Genomic DNA, 19,307 nt, shown 5'->3' on the forward strand with positions numbered 1-19,307 from the left:
TATTATTATCATACATATCATCAACATTATTATGATGCTATAATTAAAGTCAGTATCAGTATAATTTTTATCAACAATCTCTGCTGCTGCTTGTACAAATGACATAGTAAATATATAAACAATTGTGGTATATCTGCTCCTTGTCTCTTTCTTCTGTCTCTACCTCATCTCCCTCTTGTCCTTTCTCTCCCCCCTATCTGTCCCCCATTTGTTCCTTTCACCTCAACCGGTCAGAGCAGATGCTGCATATCTTTGAGTCTGGCTCTGTCAGAGATTTCTTATTCTGTTAAAAGAGGTTTTTTTTTGCTCCACTGATGCCTAGTGTTTGGCCAGTGTGTGAATTGTTGGGTTTCTCTGCTCTCCATGATGTTGTCTATGTACAGTGCCTTGGGATAATGTATGTTATGATTTGGCGCTATACAAATAAATAAAAATGAATTTAATTGAATTATTCTGCCCATGCAGCAGTGTCATAACTCTTACAGAGCAGATCATGCATGACCTTGCACTGGCATCAGTTTCAGAATCTCTTAGGCATTAAGCGGCAAACTTGCCAGCCACGAGAGAGGACTTAATTGTGGCCCAACTCACCTAGAGCAACTAGGAGGAAGAAAGTAGCTTATGTTCTTGATGTAGAATCATCTGTCTGCGCGGCGGTGGTTGAGTGACATGACAAAGGATGAGGACTGGGGTGTGGTTCATCAGGTGATCGTGCATAAACTTTATTGTTCCCAAAGGTCACAAAGACCTTTAACAGAATCCCAGACTCAGGTCTGATGTGGTGTAGCACTATCTCAATTGTCATGTGTGTTAACTGGCTGGAAAGCCAAATCAGGTGATTCCCTCTGCTCCTCTTAGTCCAATTCCAGTACTAGGGGAACCATTTGAAAAATGGAGAGTTAATTGTGTGGGACCCCAGCTAGAGACTAAATCTGGAAATTAGTTTTTACTAACCATAATGTGTTTCCACCAGGTTCCCAGAAGAAGTCCCACTGCCAAAAAAATCACAGGTCCAGTAATCATTAAAGCCCTGGTGAAGTTGTTGGTCTGCCAAATGTGGTCCAAACTGACCAAGGCGCCAATTTCCCTCCAAAGTGTTGAAATTATGTTATATGTATTAGGCATATAACATCTAGAACCATTTCATCAGGCCTAAATGTTGGGCAAGAAAAATGTAAATACTTTGATTTACTAAAGGATTGGGATGATGCTGTCCCTGAAGCAAACAGATGACCAGCGTGCTGACATTATAAATATGATAGCTAATTTCACAATCTTTTTTGGTGAAGTTCCCTCCAAGACTTCGGTCATCTCACATGAGATAGTCCTGACAAAGCCTCTGAAAATCAAGTAGCATGTCTATCCACTCAGTCCTCCTAAAAGGGAGATCATGAAAAAAGAGGTAATCTGATGCAGAATGGATTTGCACCACCGAGTAGTCCCTGGAGCCCTCATCAGAGCACCATGACTTTCGTAAAATAAACACCATCCCAGATGCACATCCACCACCTATTATTGATAACTGCATTGATGAAATTGGTCAATTTCTGAGGTATGTGGTGGGAGGAAGGACGTAGGCCAGGGTACCCTCTACATACACACCACATAGCAGAAAAGGTTACACTAGATAAGTGGCAGGTGTGTAACCCTGTGTATGTATTTTGATAGACAGGTTTGTCTTTTAGTCCTGTCCTCCCCCACAGAAGTATTCTTTTTTGAAACCATTACTCATTCCAGCTCCTGATTTGTGTTACTCTCTTTAAAAGGCACCTGAAGGGTTGTAACAAGTATATAATCCATATTCCTGTGTACCTGCTGTCTTGGCAGAGTCCTGAACCAGCAGAGGGATGTCGGAGCTGAGGTCTTTCTTCTTTCTGATCAGTGACAACAGTGAGCTGTGGAAGAAGACACAGAACAACTGTTTATATAGATTATAGATTTATTTTTCTTTAGGATTAATGATATATTGGCTAAATTTAGGGAGGGAGGGAGACATCTATTCTTGAAGGAGTCCAAAAACATATCGGTCAGAGGGCCTATCACAACTCTGCTCATTTTTTTGATAAAATTCCGGCCCATAGCCATCCGGCCCTGGTGCCTTCCCTCTCTGAAGTGTGTGAATAGCATCCAGGACCTCTTCCCTGGTAACCGGACTATTCAGGAGCTCCCGCTGTTCTTCTGTAAGAGGCGGCTAGGCTTTTTGCCATGTTCATATAGCCTCTGTCTGGCAAAAAGGATAGAAGCCTCTGCTTTGCTTGTTAAGAGTTGATTAAGTGCCGATCTTGCTGCTTCTAAGTTTTTAAGATTCTGTTTAGATGGAGATCCTTTGAATTTATTCTCTAAATCCTGGATCGAATGTTCTAATTCCAATTGATTCCTGATTGTGTCTCTCTCATGAGCTGCTGTGTAAGATATAATGGACCCCCTCATGAACGCCTTGGCCGTTTCCCATAACAGGGATGGATTTATACCTGGTGTGTTATTTGTTGCCATAAAAAGTTCCCATTGCTTCTCCAGAAAATCATAAAATGGGGGGCTATTTAAGAGTGAAGAATTAAGTCTCCAGTGGCGCGTGGAGGGATCGAGATGGGGGGGGGATATAGTCATAGATACCGAATTATGATCAGACAATGTACATATTCCAATTGAGCATTCCTTGACTCTATCCACTACCCCTCTAGACACCAGAAAATAGTCAATTCGTGATAGAGATTGGTGGGGGTGAGAGTAAAAGTGTAGTCTTTTGCCCTTGGGTTTATAATCCTCCAAATGTCAAAGAGACCCAGATCTGTGCACAGCTCCTTCAGCCTAGCTGTCTTTTTTGACGTAAAAGCAGGTTTTGATGGAGATTGGTCGAGACTAGCATCCTGAACACAATTAAAGTCTCCTCCGAATACTGTGAAGGGGGTTGTATGTGAGGATGCCGCTGCAAGCAGTCTAGACAAGAAAGAGGGTTCGAATGCATTAGGGCCATAGACGGAGCCGATGAGGACACGCTCCCCATAAAGGAAACCTGAGATAATAACAAATCATCCCTTATCATCCTTAATAACCTCGTCCAAGGTAAACGGTAATTTCTTATGAATAAGAATGGCCACTCCTCTGCTATGTGAATTGAAGGATGAGTAGTATACCTGGCCTATCCAGCTTCTCCTTAATTTACTGGCTCCAAATCTGTCAGATGTTTCTTGTAGAAGGGCAATTTGTGCATTCTCTCTCTTTAATAAAGAAATAATCTTCTGCCTTTTTACAACATGGCCGATCCCCTTAACATTTACGTCACTCATGGTTGTTATATGAAAACAAGATACGGTAATAATGCACCGGACAATAAGGTTCAGGGTCCTGAGCAATGAAAAAAAATATATATATTCGACAGGGTATAATGGTGGTGAGGAGGTAGTCTTACATTTCAGAGCACTGCAAACAGAAAAACTGCCTTTGAACGATGGGCATTGAACACAGAAATCAGCCTCAACAGGCCTAACAAAAAACAAAAAACACAGCCATAATAACCAGGTTTGTGTAACAGTTACAGGTGGTATGACGCTGAAAGCGCAGGTAGCACCGAAGAAGAGTAACAACCTCAGTCTCTTCAAGAAACTCCCGCCCCCACGACCCAGGTAGATTCACATCACTTCAGAGTCCAAAAAACCAAACATTTAAAGCTCCTCAGGGGATATAATGCTCTAGCCACAGCTCCAACTTACAGACATCCCTTTTCTTTTCTTTTCTTTTTTTTCAGACTAGGCTTAATTCAATTTTTAACCTTTTGAGTTAACATCACAGCCGTTACAGCCCTGACTTATCGTATAAGTGCAGTATGGCTATAATCACAGCTAAACAATTATTTAAGGCTTAATGTGCACAGCTGAATTTAAACTTTAATACAGCAGTTCAAACTAAAATTACAGAGTGACATCTCATCACAAAATATACTGTATATATACCCAGCGGTAATAGTTGCACAGTTCAAGGCAGTCCATCCACAAATGTCTGCGCAGCTCGGGGGGACTGGAAACCATGTTTCTCTCCGTTGTAGGTGAAGGTTAGGACGGCGGGAAAACGCATGGAGAAGCGGATGTTCAATCCGATCAGACGTTCACACACCTTGTTGAAGCTGCGCCGCTTCTCCTTCACTGCAGCAGAGAAATCCTGCTTTAATGTACAGCTTCTGTCCCTCGTATGTCAGCTGTCGTCTATCCCTCAGTGCAACGATGATCCGCTGTTTATCCCCGGGGTTGTGCAGCTTGATGATGACGGGTCTGGGACGGTCGCCGCGAGCGGGTCCAAGCCACCTGTGCGCCCAGTCGATTTTAATTATGCCCCGTTTCATATCCAAGTTCAGCATCTTCGGCAACCAGCATTCAAAAAAAGCAACAGGTTGCTCACCTTCAGCTCCTTCCTTTAAGCCAACAACCCTGAGATTGTCCCGTCTCGTCCTGTTCTCCAATTCGTCTGCTTTTTCGGCGAGAGTTTGTAACTTCTTCTCAGTTTCCAGGAGCTTGTTTTCAGTGGTAGCTAGCACGTCCTCCAGAGTGGACACTCGCCCCTCCGCTTCAGTCTTTTACTGTTGCCTTCCACCCGGGTTGTCATAACTTCGGGGTCATACCTATGTTCCCCGTTTTTCCCAAAAAGGTCCACTTTGTATGTGACAGGGGAACATAGGACCCTTTTTATGAAAAAGGGTAGGGTTAGGATTAGGATTAGAGAAAGGGTCATATGTTCCCCGGTCACATATAAAGCGGGGAACATAGGACCTGGGGAACATAGATACGGTCCCCATAACTTAAAGTGCGTTCGTAAATTTGGCCAGCTTTTCCTCTAATAACTTGCCGATGCTCTCAGTAACTTCCTGAGCTAGCTGCACCCGGGCCGCCATCTTGCGCCTCGACGTTCGGTCGGTCCCTCGTTATTCTTTGAGATTTACTTGTATTTTCGGGCGGAAGCGAGCCACTTTCTTTGCTTGACATCGTTAGGAACCTTAAATCGGCCAGCAAGATATGGTGGGTAAAATTAAAATGATGGTCGATGGCAGCGGGAGCTCAGCGCCAGTCCGACCTCTCAGCTCAGCGACGTCATACCTCTTTTTTTTTTTTTTTTTTTTAAATATATGATTTTCATTTTTTTCACAGAACATACAAGTTGAAGTTCCGCAGAGGCCACTACACGCTTCACAGTATTGTGGGTCTTAAAAACATAAACTTTATATTTGAATTAGGGTTGTTTGATCACTGTGAATGAATTAATAAATGGACATAAATTCTCATAGAAATAAAAAGTCTTCCAGGAAATGTAGAAAATAAAGGGGGACCAACTCCATACTAAAGCACACTCAACAAAAATATAAACGCACAAAGAAAAACTTGTAGTTGTTTGTGACAAAACAGAGTAACTATCCAAAAATAACAGTACAACTTTATCAATAAAGTGGCTTTAATTTGCGAGCATTAGGATCGATTTCAAAACAAAAATGTCCTGGAGTAATAGCAGGAAGAACACAATGGGAGTCGATGATCCAAGTACACAAACTTCAATAACATCTGTCTGCGCTGAAATCCGCCTGTTGTGCAGACCAACAGTCTCACCGGCAGTTCTGGTCGCTGGGCAGAACCGGAGGTGCTGGAGCCGCATGTACCGGTCATGAGCGGGCGTGGTAACACGTGGCCGGCAGCATGTGCATGGTTCGCTGTCGTTCCAGTCTCTCTGAAACGAGTCCACAGGCGGCTGACAGTGGAATGATGCACATTCAGTTGTGTTGCCACAGCTGTAACGCTCAACCCAGCACTCAGCATGCCAATGACACGCTCCCTCATGATTTGTGACATCAATGGCATATTGACAATTGACACAAGTCCACATTTTGGTGTGCCCTTTTATTGACCAGACCATAAGGAGTGTTTGTGTACTGGTCACGCATATTGACCACTCTGTCATGCTCCATGACTCTCATGAGTTGAAATTCTCAATCTGAGATTGTAGTCAATAGGAGTGGCCAAGTGACACTGGACTACTGGGTTTGAGCAGAACAAATCATTCCATAAACAAATGCATCAAGAATCTGAGCAAATGTCATGACATTCTATTTTTGTTCACCATTTCAAGTTTGTGCCTTTATATTTTTGTTGAGTATATCATTACAGTCCCTGTTGTACTGGCCAGGTGTCCGAAAACCTTTGTCCATATAGTGTACCTTACCATACCATACCAACCATGTTAGCATTTCTTTACTCTAAATCTAAGTAGAAATGATGATGTTTTGAGCATACAGAGTGTGATCAAACCTGAGAGGGTTGGAGGCCAGAGCAGATGGAGGTGGAGGCGGTGGGGGAGGTGGTGGAGGAGGAGGTGGAGGAGCAGGGGGTGGGTTGGTAGCTGCCTGCAGCTTCTTCTGGAGCTCTTCAACTAGCCAGTCAACCACGTCCAGTTGCAGTAAACATACAGAGCAGAAAACTATTTTAGTCGAGAATGAAGGAAACAGCTAATGGGCTTCTGTGCTGACAAAAGACAGGAGGAGAATCTCATGGTCACACTCTAATTCAAACATGCTTCTGTTTGTTTTGTGGTGACCTATACACACAATGGCATTCCCTCTTTATTGTCCTCTATAGTGCACAGTGTAACGCCCTGTACACCTCCAAATATATCGTCACCTGTAAAGCGCAGATCCTTGACCTCCACTTCAGTCTTGGTGCATTTGTCACTGTACTCCCTCTTCTCCTCCTCCACAAGCTCCAGTTTGCGCCTCAATGCTGCCAGCTCCCTCTGAGTGTCACAGCTACTCAGCCTGTCCTCCATCTGCTTTATCTGAGGACAGACCCACCACAACACTCACTACACCCTCTTCACTCAGTAAACAAAAATGTTCATATACAGTAAACTCCATGTTTTCTTTTCCTACTTCCCTGCCAGCACTGTGGCAGTGGGGGCTAATGATTTCTGAGTAGCACTGGGTGGCTGCCAGTTAACATTCAGTCAGCGGCTCAACAACCTCTGTTCCTGAACCAGTGTTTTAATTATTCTTCAAACGAAGCGTAAGACGAGCTCCATCCCAGCACCATGAGAGATCAGTGATCCCACTCAGCTGTAATTGTTTTCCATCAAAGCCACAGAGATACAGTGGTGGTGATGGTGATTGAAGGAGGGTTACACTGCTGCTCATAATAATTCATCTGGCAGGTCATGGTCCCTGAGGTTCTGCTCTCATGGCCTGTGATCATTTTCCAGGCGTTTCCAGCCTCTGTAATTAACCAGCACTTTATTGATCCATGTCATTTTGATGCAAATGACTTTGAGGAAATACAGGTGTAATACAAACACGGAGAATGCCTACATATATTTAACCCCTAACCACGCAAAAAGGACAGGACAGCTTATCTGTTGTAATGATAGGATCATGTGAAATATAAAACTAAAATGAATATAAACATGTGCAGGACTACAGAATACGGCTTTTACTATTCCATTGTTGACATGGACGCAAAATAAAATGATCTGATTGTGATGTGTGTACACATGCATCGAGTGTTCAGTCAGAATGTTTTTTTGACTTGCTCAGTTTTTGTCTGATTCTCCAGAAGTAGAAGATGTAAATGTTGCACATGTGTAAATTGTAAATGTGGCTGTTCGTCCTCTCACTGCTCAATATCTGTCTCATTGTCCTCTTCTGTGTCTGTCACTTTCATGTCTGTTCATTATTTCTTTTGGAATGAAAATACAGCAGTTATAAAAAATATATATGGAATATGTCACTTTTATGTGGATCAGACACGTGATAGAACCAAACCACTGACTTTACGGATTGGCATGTTAACATACAATATTGTTATTCTGATTACTTGTGTCCATGTAAACAAAGCTACAAACTGAAAAAAGTACAGACCAGTGCAGACTCTGTGACAAGGCTGCATTACAGAGTCATAATGGATGTTAGTGGGTTTGTGATGTAAAGGGCACTTCTGTGGTTGTTTGTGTCAGACATTCACTTAAACTTGTGCACATTTTATTAGGTGAGACTAAAATCATTTTTTCCTGGTGTTCCTGGCAAACATGGTTTTACTGAGCGTGTGCGTCCTCTGATGTCTCATGTTGGTTGTGGGTGCGGGGGCCACTCAAGGGGCCGTGAGCTGTATGCATGACAGCAACCAGGTTTCCATTAAAATGTTCAAAGATTTGGTAAAAGAAGATGTATTTTGATCTGTGTTTCCGTTAACTGTTGCAGTTGTAAGCAGTAGATGACACTAAAGTTCATGTCAAAAAGGTGGAAGCTCATAACCTTTATAAAGAGCACCACAGATGCTGATATTTTATCGCTGCTTCATTTCGTTATTGTATAAATATTTGTGTGATCTATGCTGTGGTTCCCTCATCAGTCGGTTCACTCCTCCTCTAACCCACTGCATGCCCATTTCCACAGTTTTTCCACTGCAGCAAAATGCAAAAGCACAAGGGGGGTTTTAGTCACATGATTTCTAAACATACTCTTTCATTTACTGAGACAAATTCCGCTCATTAACATCTCCCTTTTCTCAACACGCCAAGTTTTCCACGTCCTGCAAAAATTAAAGGTTGGAAAAATGTGTGCATTTCCATTCAGGTGTTTTTATAGGCAAATGTACATTTGTGATGATACTGTTACAATTGATATAATCATTTTCTGTTGATCAATCAATGTTAACATGGACACAAGTGATTGTGTAATCACTTGTGTAATGACCAGACATGAAAGTCACAGACAGAGTGAGACAAGGACAAAGAGACAGATAGTGGACAGTGAGGGGACGAGCAGACGTGCAGGATTTGTTTGCTGAATCAGACAAACACTGTGCATGTCAAAACAGTCCATGACTGTAGGCTCCATGTATGTGTACACAGACAATCAGAACCAACCTGTCCTCCAAAACCCTGAAAACAACCCATAGGTTTTTAGTGCACTGGTATTTTGTGTTAGTGAGGTTAGAAAAAGACAGGGCTCAGCAATAAGTTACAGACAATGACATAAAAAAAAATTGCGCATCGCATAGTATCGATCGAAAGGTAGGTTTGCAGGACAGTCTCACCAGAGCGTCTTTTTGCTTACATGTACATGATGGAATTGTAAATTCCAATCAGAACTAATCGGTTTGGAATAAAGGAATTTTGCATGTGTAAACATAGCCATGTTTTAAAACACATTCTGGACTCTTGGTGCATCCATGATGCATTTAGAACCGTACAAGTGTGATTGGATCACTCGGAATGGATCTGGTCTGAATGGGGATTCCAGATCTGACCTGGTGCTGGTGCTGCAGCCTCTGTGCCTCCAGTTCCTGGGTCAGGGTGGAGATCTGGCTGAGGGTCTCTTGCAGAGCCTGGCTGGGTGAGGAGTTCTGCATCAGGATCTGACTCTGTCTCTTCAGTTTTTTTTGCTCGACCAACATCTGAAGAGGACAAACAAAGGAGAACTGATGCTTTGCTGCACAGAGACGGGAGGACGTGTTGCTGTAAAAGATCTTAATGAGAATCATCATTATACAGAGAATGAGAATGAAAAACTCACTGCTCTTCCAAAGTTCTCTGCCTCTGTTCTCAGATTCTGTTCCAGGCTCAGAGTGTCCTGTAAGATTTTGTATTCCTCCAAAGCAAACTGAGACACTGGACAAACAACAGTGTGTACATTTTACACACTCATGTGTATCTCATCTCTCCTCTTACCTTTTTATTGTAATGGCAGTAGGAAAATATGACTTTTTCATGTTCAATTATGACTGAGAGTATAATAATGCAGACCCCACTGACCTCTGTTGTATTTCTGCAGCAGCTTCTTCTGCCGCACTGTCTCAGCAATTAAAACAGTGTTGTCATGTTTCTCTTTCAGCAGCTGCAGATGGATGGAAAGGGAGGCAGAGTGGAGACACAACAGACAGAAGAAAAACAGTCATTCCCCCCCCATCCTGATGCAAATACAGCACCAGAGTTTTCTCAATGAACTCATTCATTTATTGGCCTATAAAATGTCAGAAAATGCTTTTTGATTGATTGATAGATGAATTGTTGATGCACAGTCTGAGTATATACTGTACATCTGTGTCAAGTGAGGTCACTGAATCAGTGGAGGAGCATGAAGCGTTTGAGTTACCAAGCAATAAACTTAAACCAGTTTGTGGTTGGGTTCTGAACGTTTTATTCAACTTTAAAAGTAAAAAAAAGAACTGGAACTAATGGGACCAATTAGAAGTGTAAATGTTTCAATTTGGTGAATTTTTAGAGTTTATATTTGCTTTTCCCTTTTCTTTGATCAATATATTATTGAAACTTTTCTCTTGTCTCTTCGGTGTTTACATACTGTGCTCAAGTAAGTAATATACATGACGTGCATCTTTGTTCATGTAGAAAAAAGGAAAACCTATGCATTGTCCAGCAGCTCGAGCACCAGCACCATGAGAAGTTGCCAGTTGGGTTAACTCACAAATGATTCAGTGAGCACCGTGAAAGTCTCTCAAAAGAAGGCGGCCTTTGTGTTGGTTTAGATTTAATAATAGATGAAAGCTGACCATTAATGACAGGTCAGAAGAAAAGGAACAAACTTACTTCTTCCCTTGTTTCCCTCAGTTGTTCTTTTACTGCCTCAAGATCAGTCACTGCTTGATGTTTCTCCTTGGAGCTTAACTCCAACTTACACTGTAACTCTGATAATAGAAAACCAAATAAAACAGGATTACACAGTTTTCTTACACACAGAACTGTAGTGTGCTACAGTCTCACAGGGAGGCTCTGTAAGTGTCTGTCAGAGCTGATCAGGAGAACATTGGTCTCCTGGATGACCTTACCAGACCAAATCCACCAAATTTTACTGAGAGAATTGTAGAACATTGGAATTTTGTAATAAAAAAAACCCAAGTTATTCCTCACCTCCAAATCACAAAATCTGGGAAGTTTGTCTTCTATTGGAAAAAGATCATTGTTATTTATTTGACCTTACTCTCAGTAATGTGGCAGTGAGCAAAACCAACTGTCAATTCAACATTTGTCAATCAACTACTCCATTTCTCCAAAAAAAATGTTTCAATAACAAAAATAAAATGTATACGTTCATCTGCAATTAAAACATATGAGTAAAAAACCCCAAACAAATGCAGAGAGTTGGAAATTAAGTTCATAAGGTCTTATCTATCGAGGTCAACTTCTTAAATGGTAAATTGATCAATCGGGACAATTACTGACTTTTTTTTTTTTAATAATCAGTATCTGCTCATTGTCTTGGCATCAGCCCGTTTTGTTCACAGGAACCTGACTTTTTATTTCATTTGAAAACTATTTGACAAAGTTTTGTTATTTACATTAATTATTCATCAAAACACACAGTGCACAGATTGGAGAGACAGGCAATACATGTTGAGCAATTAAGATTAATTTAATTCAAGCAATTTTGTGTATTCTTCTATTTTGTCAGATGGAGCAACTGTCTGCACAAAATGGCAAAAAAAAAAACAACCAACTGCTTCCAATATTGACCATCTAAAGTTCAACATGGACAATATCCATTTTGATTGACCTCTAGTCTTATCACTGCATTAGTGGCTTGAATAATCCTGCTTACACATCTTTTGAACATAAGCTTGCAGGCTTGAAACTGCTGTGATGGAGGGAAGGAGACACAGTCTGCTCTGCCTTTACCTGGGTTCCACACCTTGGTTGAAATTCATGGACTTTTTTAGGACTTTCCAGGACCAATTCCCTCAGATTCAAGAACCAAATGTGCTTCCAGACCCAGCTCACACAACATGTCCTGGCCAGCATATAATGACTTGTACTTAGCAAAATAAAGGCATGACTCTGTCCAGACTATGAGCACAATCAGCAAAATGCAAATATTGAAAACCCAGACACAACAGTGAGCACTGAGAGTACAGTGGACATCACTACCTGACCACGCTGATATGACTTATAATCGCAATAATAAAATAAAAGGTGCTGCTTTATTCATTTTCCGTGCTTTGTGAAGCTGCTGCATTATCCTCCACTGCTGGCTTATTCTGACCAGTTTCTAAATAGAAATCACAACATGCAACAACTGCTTTGATGCTGAGCTGAAAACTAATTAAAATACAGCCATATATTAAATATTACAATGAGACTGCTCAGATGTAATAAACGCGTTTATAGCAGAAGAGTTGTGCAGAGGAATGTGCTGCAACAGCTTTTCATATATACCATCATGCAATATAATATAGTGAGGAGTGAAAACACAATAGCAGAGCAGCAGCGTGAGCAGTGATTTTTCTGTGTATGTGCTCCTGCCAGTCATCTGCTGTTAAATGTGCCCAGGGAGAGCAGCTCACAGCAGGACCAGGCTGAGACATTTAAGAGGGTACTTAAGCAGAAAAGGTCACTGACACCTAAAACACTTTTCAGCGAGGGATGCCGTGACCTCTGTTAAGTGGAACAAGTGTTCTGTTGAATAAAATTTGAAATGAAAATGCAAAAAAAGAAGAAATAAATGTAGTTGGTTTGAGAGGGACAGAATCTTCTCTGTGATGTGCTGAGCTCAGACTTTACAGCAGATTTTCTTTGATCACATTTATTTTAAACATAATATGTATAGGCAACATGGTGGGGAAGGGGGTTGCATTGGTGCCTCACAGCTCAGCCAGAGCATTTCTCATTATCGTCTTCTTTGGCTTCTTCTTTAGCGGTCGCCACAGTGGATCATCTGCCTCTATCTTGTCCTGTCCCTTGTGTCCTCTTCTGTTACACCAATCCTCATGTCCTCCATCACAACATTCATAAACCTTCTCTGTGGTCTTCATCATTTCCTCCTGCCCAACAGCTCCATCTTCAACAGCATTTGTCCAATATAATCACTGACCAAACCATCTCAACCTTGACTTTCTTATTTTATCTCCAAACTGTTCAATCTGAGCTGTTCCTGGAATATTCTCATTTCTAATCCTGTCCATCCTGTCCACTCCCAACAAAGATGTTAGCGTCTTCAGCTCTGCCACTTCCAGGTCATTTGGTCACAAATGACTAATTTCTGTATTTAGGTTGCAAATGTGAGTTTCTTCCTCCTACTGTCCACAGACTTTCAGATTGGGGTTAAATTATGTTGAGATGTAGGTGTGAATGTGAGTATGAATTATTGTTTTTCTCTGTATGTTCAGCCTGTTCTCATTCCCTGAGTGTCATACGCCGCTGCTGCACCATGTCCCTCGGCATTGCCTTACAGGCACACAGGGTATTCGTCCTCATTTTTTTTTTAACCTGTCCTGTCCAGTACCTTGGGCATGCACTATGGTTGACTGCATGTCTGTTGGTGTTGAACAGATTTTGCTGTTTGCAGGTCGAGTAATTACAGAACTGTAATGCCCGTCCTGCTATTTATGTATTTTTCTTTTTTTTATTGATTTATATATCAATCAATATATCTGACCCAGGGCCAGGTGCAAGTCCACCCCGCACGAGACCAGGGCAGGGAGCCGCAGAGCCGGAGACCCCCCCCCCCGCCCAGAGCCCGCCCCGAGCCAGCCCCGAGGGGGCAGGAGGCAACAGCACCACACGCCGAGGCAGGCCCTGAGGCCCCAGGTCCCCGCACCCGGGGCCCACCCAGGCCCCCAGCGCAGCCCAGCCCACCACCAGGGACAGCAGAGCCTCCCCAGACCGCCCCCCAGGAGGCAGGCCGGAGCCCGCCGCAGCTATCCCCGATGCCTACCCCGAAGCCAACCACACGACTTCTCCCCCAGAGGGGAGCAGGCAGAGGCTCACGTAGGGATCCCAGCCGGGGGTACCCAAGGAACAGGAGACAGCAGGATCAGTCCCGGGCAAGCCCCCCCCCACAGGTATGGGTCAGAGGCCGAAAGATCCGTCATGGCGGACCCCACGCCCACCCGGCACAGGGACCCACCGTCCACCCAGGGCAAGGCGCCCAAAGTCAGCCCCCCGCCGAGCGACCAGCTCGCCACCCACCATCACCCTCATTTGAATTATGATGTCAGCTTGGCTTGACTCCAGTTCGCCCCACTGGCCTCAAAGGATAAACAGTAGATAATGAATGAATAAAATATGATTAAAGTAAAAATATGTTTTCCTTTAACAAGTGCTTTTGGATTTTCAAGCCTCTGGTCTTAGCTAATTCACAGTAGGAAACAACATGATGAGAAAAAAACATTGTGAATCCATTATCAATTGAGCTAAGGTAATAGATAAGCTTGCTGTCCAGGGATCTGTTTCACAAAGCAGGTTTAGTGAAAACTGAGTCTGTTAACCCTGAAATGAGGGAAACTCTGAGTTTTCCGTTTCACAAAGGGAGGTAAGTCAAACCAGAGAAAGAGGAGTAACTCTAGAGGTAACTTAAGCTCTAGGTCAGTTACCATGGTAACATGCTCTTTGAAACTAACCTGGTCGGGACCAGGTTTTTCTCAACAAACCTTGAGTTTCTCTCTGTCTCCGCCCTCTTTCAGTCACACACGGTATTTGATTTCCTCATTCATTCAGTCAGCAGAGTTTTGAAGTCTGTTCTGCGTCTACATTAGAAGTTATATTAGGTGGCGACTATTTTCACTACCATGTGCTTTTGACAGTGATCCTGTGAATGAAGGTGCAGCATTACTGCGCAGAGAATTCAATATTCGTCAACCGCAATTATCAGACCGTGCATAGATCTTACATTTCCCGACACTTCTCTTTTTGAGCGGTACAGTTTCACGTCACAGTTCATCATTTATACACAACCTAATCAGTCCTTACATTTCAACATTAACAACCGGAGTCACGCTCTCACGTCACAGCAGATAATTGTGTGTTGCGCTGCGTCTTTTTTTATTTACAAATGGGAATTTTTTATACAATGTCGGAGAAGCAGAGCACTTGAACGTGATATAAAGAATGAGAAGTAATTTATGTGTGTGAAAACATCATTATGTTGGGGATAAAACAAATGTATACAGTCAAACAGCCACTTCATATTTACTTATTAACACAATGTAAAACATGATCAAAATGAGGTAATCCCATGAGATTATACCGAGGTCTTACCTGTTTGAACAATGTTTTTATGTTTCATATTAAACTGCTGTCAACTGCGCTTCTCCCCCGCAGGATTACACTTAAATTAAATAAATTAATAGTCTACAACTCAATCAGTTTCCCGCTGTAATATTAATGTGATTGTGCAAAGGACGACATTTGAACTTCCGCATCAGCAGCAGTGTTCTCCGACGCCGTCTCCCTCTCTTTTGCTGCTGCAGCGGTGTTACACTTCCTTCTAAAAACATGCTCAAACTCACCGTATGAGCGAATTAATATTTTCAACTCCAGTGGGTGAAGAACGTCGCCCTCCGCTTCCCCGTTGCCATGGTGACTCGTCGAAACGGGGCTCCATTCATGCTGTCTTTTTATACTTGTGGTGAACCGAAAACTCAGAGTTTCCTATCTCAGAGTAGATCAACTCAGAGTTCAGGGTTAGACTCAGAGTTTGTTGAACCTGCTTTGTGAAACGGACCCTAGAAGACTACACCAACCTCCGGTGTGGGGATGCCAAAGCGACAGAGATAACATCTGAGGCTCAATGTAAACCGAGCAGCCACCTGTAGCTAAGGCATCAAAGCAAATGCAGAGACACAGACGGTAAAGGCCTTGGAATACTGACAGGATACGCAGGGTCTGCTATATGTGCGCAATATGCAACATAAAAATATTTGTATTTTGCTACTTTGACACAGTCATCCAATGTTTATATTAAGCCATTCCATTGATAAATCAATTCATTTTATTTTACCAATAAATTATCTATTGTGTTCACTAATATATCTTTCTTTAATATCTTTAATTACATCTTTAATTTCAAATTTGATCTCTAAATGTGTTTCTTTAATCTAAAGCTCGCTTTGTTTGTCTGACCCTTGACCTGGACACAAGTTTTTAATTTCAGGCCCTGAGTTGGACTGAAAACTTCGAGCAGTGCCCTCCAAAAAGATTCAGAAGTGAATTCTTTTTGCTAAAACCCCTGTAAACCTGTTAATTTATGTGTAATCATGTGCAGTGTAAATGACATTACTACACATATAGATATTGGATATCTCTCTCTCTCTATATATAGAGTCATTTGAGCACCTTACTCTAAGTCTGTTAGACTCAAGTATTAAACAGAATAACAGACTCCAGTTTATTGTTGTATACCGACCACCGAACTCCTACTCTGACTTTTTAAGTGATTTTGCATATTTTTTATCTGATTTAGTTCTCTGTTCAGATAAAATCATCATAGTAGGTGATTTTAATATTAATGTAGATGTAGCCAATAATAGTCTTGGCTCATCTTTTAAAGTTTTGCTTGAATCAATTGGCTTCAAGCAGCAGGTTAACAAACCAACACATCGTCATAGACACACACTTGACCTTATCTTGACATATGGTGTTGACATACATAACTTGGTAGTATTTGATGAGAATCCTTTGATATCGGACCACTGTCTGATCTCATTTGAAGTTGTACTTACTAATGCTGCTGATCCTAAACAGCAGCATTACTACAGTCACTGTTTATCTGACAGTTCAGTTGAAAAATTCACTGAACAGCTCTCGTCTGCCCTCCAGCCATGTTTCATTACAGAGGCAGACTATAGAAACATCTCTCCCACGGAACTTAATGGAATAGTGGACAACACAAATTTAACCTTGCAAACAGTTCTAAACACTGTTGCTCCTCTTAAGAGAAAGGTTATCACCCGGGACCTGTCTGCCCCATGGTACACAGTAGGGGTGGGAAAAATAATCGATTCTTCAATGCATCGCGATTCTCTCTAGAACGATTCCGAATCGATGCGGATAAGTTAATAATCGGAATTAAAAAAAATAAAATAAATGTACTTCGCCTGCTGCAACATTCTGTTCGCTTCGCTCGCTGCGGAGCCAGGGTTTCCCCCAGTGTATTATAAGCCTAGCGGGCCGCCAGGCTTTGCGTTGCTTGTTTATTTATTTAAAATAGATTTTTTTATACACCTCAGCTTTTTCTATACCGGAGAACAAGAGCGCACGTTCCCCCATGTAATCCGCGCAGCGCAAGCTTGTCCAGGTGAAACCCAAGTACACTATCAAGGGCGTCATTATTATGGTTACATCGTTCTTGTCAATAAAGATATTATATTTAGGGATGCACCGATAATTCGGCGGTCGAAAAGTCTCTGCGCAAAAGTGAAACTTGGCTGCGTGCGGCACAGATTATCAACTCCCCGCGACATTCACTTCACAGCAGAGAACATAATCTATGTTTGAGCAGTTAACTAAAGACATCAGCTCATCTGATGCATCTGTTATTCCCGTAATTGCAGCGTTAAAGCGTCTTCTTTCACAAAGATTAAGACCACGGAGTGAAAACGATGAAAAGTGCGTTCTGCTCTTCAGAGTCTGTCACCACTCAGTTTCACTCGGATCACCTGCACTTCATCGTGACTGTACTCCATCCTCGTCATAAAGATCATTATTTTTATGTGGGGATAAAACACGTAGAGAAATGATCCAGTCTGCTATAGATCAAATCAAAATGAAATGAGCGCTTGGAGACGCAGGAGCAACGAACGGCACAGGAGAGGGAGAAGAGAACAGCGCAGGGGCGGTGCGCAGAAATAAAAGGGCTGTCTGCACCAGATGAGGCAGATGAAGGGGCACTACCACATTTATATTTATGTTGCTTTATCTTACTTTTAAATGAGTAGCAAAGTATTAAAGTAAAAAATTGTTGCATCGAGATGCATCGATAATCGGTTTAGAATCGAATCGTTGACCTCTGAATCGTAATCGAATCGAATCGTGAGGTGCCAAGAGATTCCCACCCCTAGTACACAGCCCAAACTCGAGCGTTAAAGCTCAGTACACGGAAGTTAGAAAGAACGTGGCGTTCCACACATAATGACAGTCACTATGTCTTGTGGAAGAACAGCTTTGATATCTATAAAAAAGCTCTGAGATGTGCAAGAACTTCTTATTACTCAGAATTAATAGAAAAAAATAAGAGCAACCCCAGGTTCCTCTTCAGCACTGTAGCCAGGCTGACGGAGAGCCACGATGCAACGAATCCATCGATCCCTCGATCGCTGAGTAGTAATGAACATTTTTTAACGATAAGATAGAAACGATCAGAGATAGATTTAACAACCAGTTTAGTACAGCGAGCCTAGACTTAATCGCGGCTCCAGCTTTACAAGTACTGAATCATTTTATTCCTATAAGCCTTCCGGAGCTGACCTCACTGGTCTCCTCCTCTAGACTTACTACATGTCAGCTGGACCCTATACCAGCTAGACTCCTTAGAGAGGCTCTACCACAAGTTGGTAATATTTTACTAGATCAAATAAATATGTCTTTACTGAGCGGCTGCGTCCCAAAGGCCTTTAAGATGGCAGTAATTAAGCCATTACTTAAAAAGCCTTCTCTCGACAGTAGCATTTTGAGTAACTATAGACCGATCTCGAACCTCCCTTTTATTTCAAAGATTTTAGAAAAAGCTGTAGCCACCCAGTTTTGCGATCACCTGTGTAGCAATAATGTATTTGAAAAGTTCCAGTCTGGGTTTAGAACCCACCATAGTACAGAGACTGCACTACTTAGAGTAAAATATGATATTCTTATGGCCTCTGAAAAAGGACTGGCTTCTATACTGGTCCTGCTGGATCTCAGTGCAGCATTTGATACGATAGATCATGAGATCATGCTACATAGACTAGAACAAGATGTTGGGATTAGAGGATCGGCACTTCTCTGGTTCAAGTCCTATTTATCGGACAGATTTCAGTTTGTTAGCGTAAACGCGGAATCCTCCATATTCACTAAGGTTAACTACGGACTTCCTCAGGGTTCTGTGCTCGGACCTATTCTTTTTACCCTGTACATGCTGCCATTAGGCAACATTATCAGGAAACACAGCATAGATTTTCATTGTTATGCAGACGACACCCAGCTATATGTATCTGTACGACCGGACGACCCAAACCCATCTATTAAACTTCAGGATTGTCTCATAGACATACAGACGTGGATGACTCGGAACTTTCTGATGCTTAACACAGAAAAACCTAGTAAGTCCTTGAGAAGCCTTCAACTTGTCCAGAACGCAGCAGCACGGATACTGACTGGAACCAGACGACGTGATCATATAACTCCTGTCTTGGCTTCTCTTCACTGGCTCCCAGTGAAAAGTAGAATCGATTTTAAAATACTTCTACTTACATACAAGGCCCTGAATAATCAGTCACCTTCTTACATTTGTGACTTAATCACTTTATATCAACCGAATAGACCGCTGCACTCCCTGAACTCAGGTCTACTGGTTATTC

General features: G+C 42.2%; 1 protein-coding gene across 1 annotated transcript in view; it reads right to left on the minus strand.

Moving 5' to 3' along the window:
* Nucleotides 1–19,307, minus strand: part of shtn1 (shootin 1) — a 53,370-nt gene that overhangs the window by 9,577 nt on the left and 24,486 nt on the right. Inside the window, exons 4-10 of the mRNA XM_083897727.1 lie at nucleotides 10,570–10,667; nucleotides 9,778–9,859; nucleotides 9,539–9,633; nucleotides 9,273–9,419; nucleotides 6,654–6,807; nucleotides 6,285–6,405; nucleotides 1,813–1,895 (exon numbers count right to left, since the gene is read on the minus strand). Of these exons, the coding sequence (XP_083753853.1) occupies nucleotides 1,813–1,895; nucleotides 6,285–6,405; nucleotides 6,654–6,807; nucleotides 9,273–9,419; nucleotides 9,539–9,633; nucleotides 9,778–9,859; nucleotides 10,570–10,667 (780 nt within the window). The remainder of the gene's footprint in view (nucleotides 1–1,812; nucleotides 1,896–6,284; nucleotides 6,406–6,653; nucleotides 6,808–9,272; nucleotides 9,420–9,538; nucleotides 9,634–9,777; nucleotides 9,860–10,569; nucleotides 10,668–19,307) is intronic.

This window comes from Microchirus variegatus, assembly GCF_963457635.1.
Source record: "Microchirus variegatus genome assembly, chromosome: 11".
NCBI lineage: Eukaryota > Metazoa > Chordata > Actinopteri > Pleuronectiformes > Soleidae > Microchirus > Microchirus variegatus.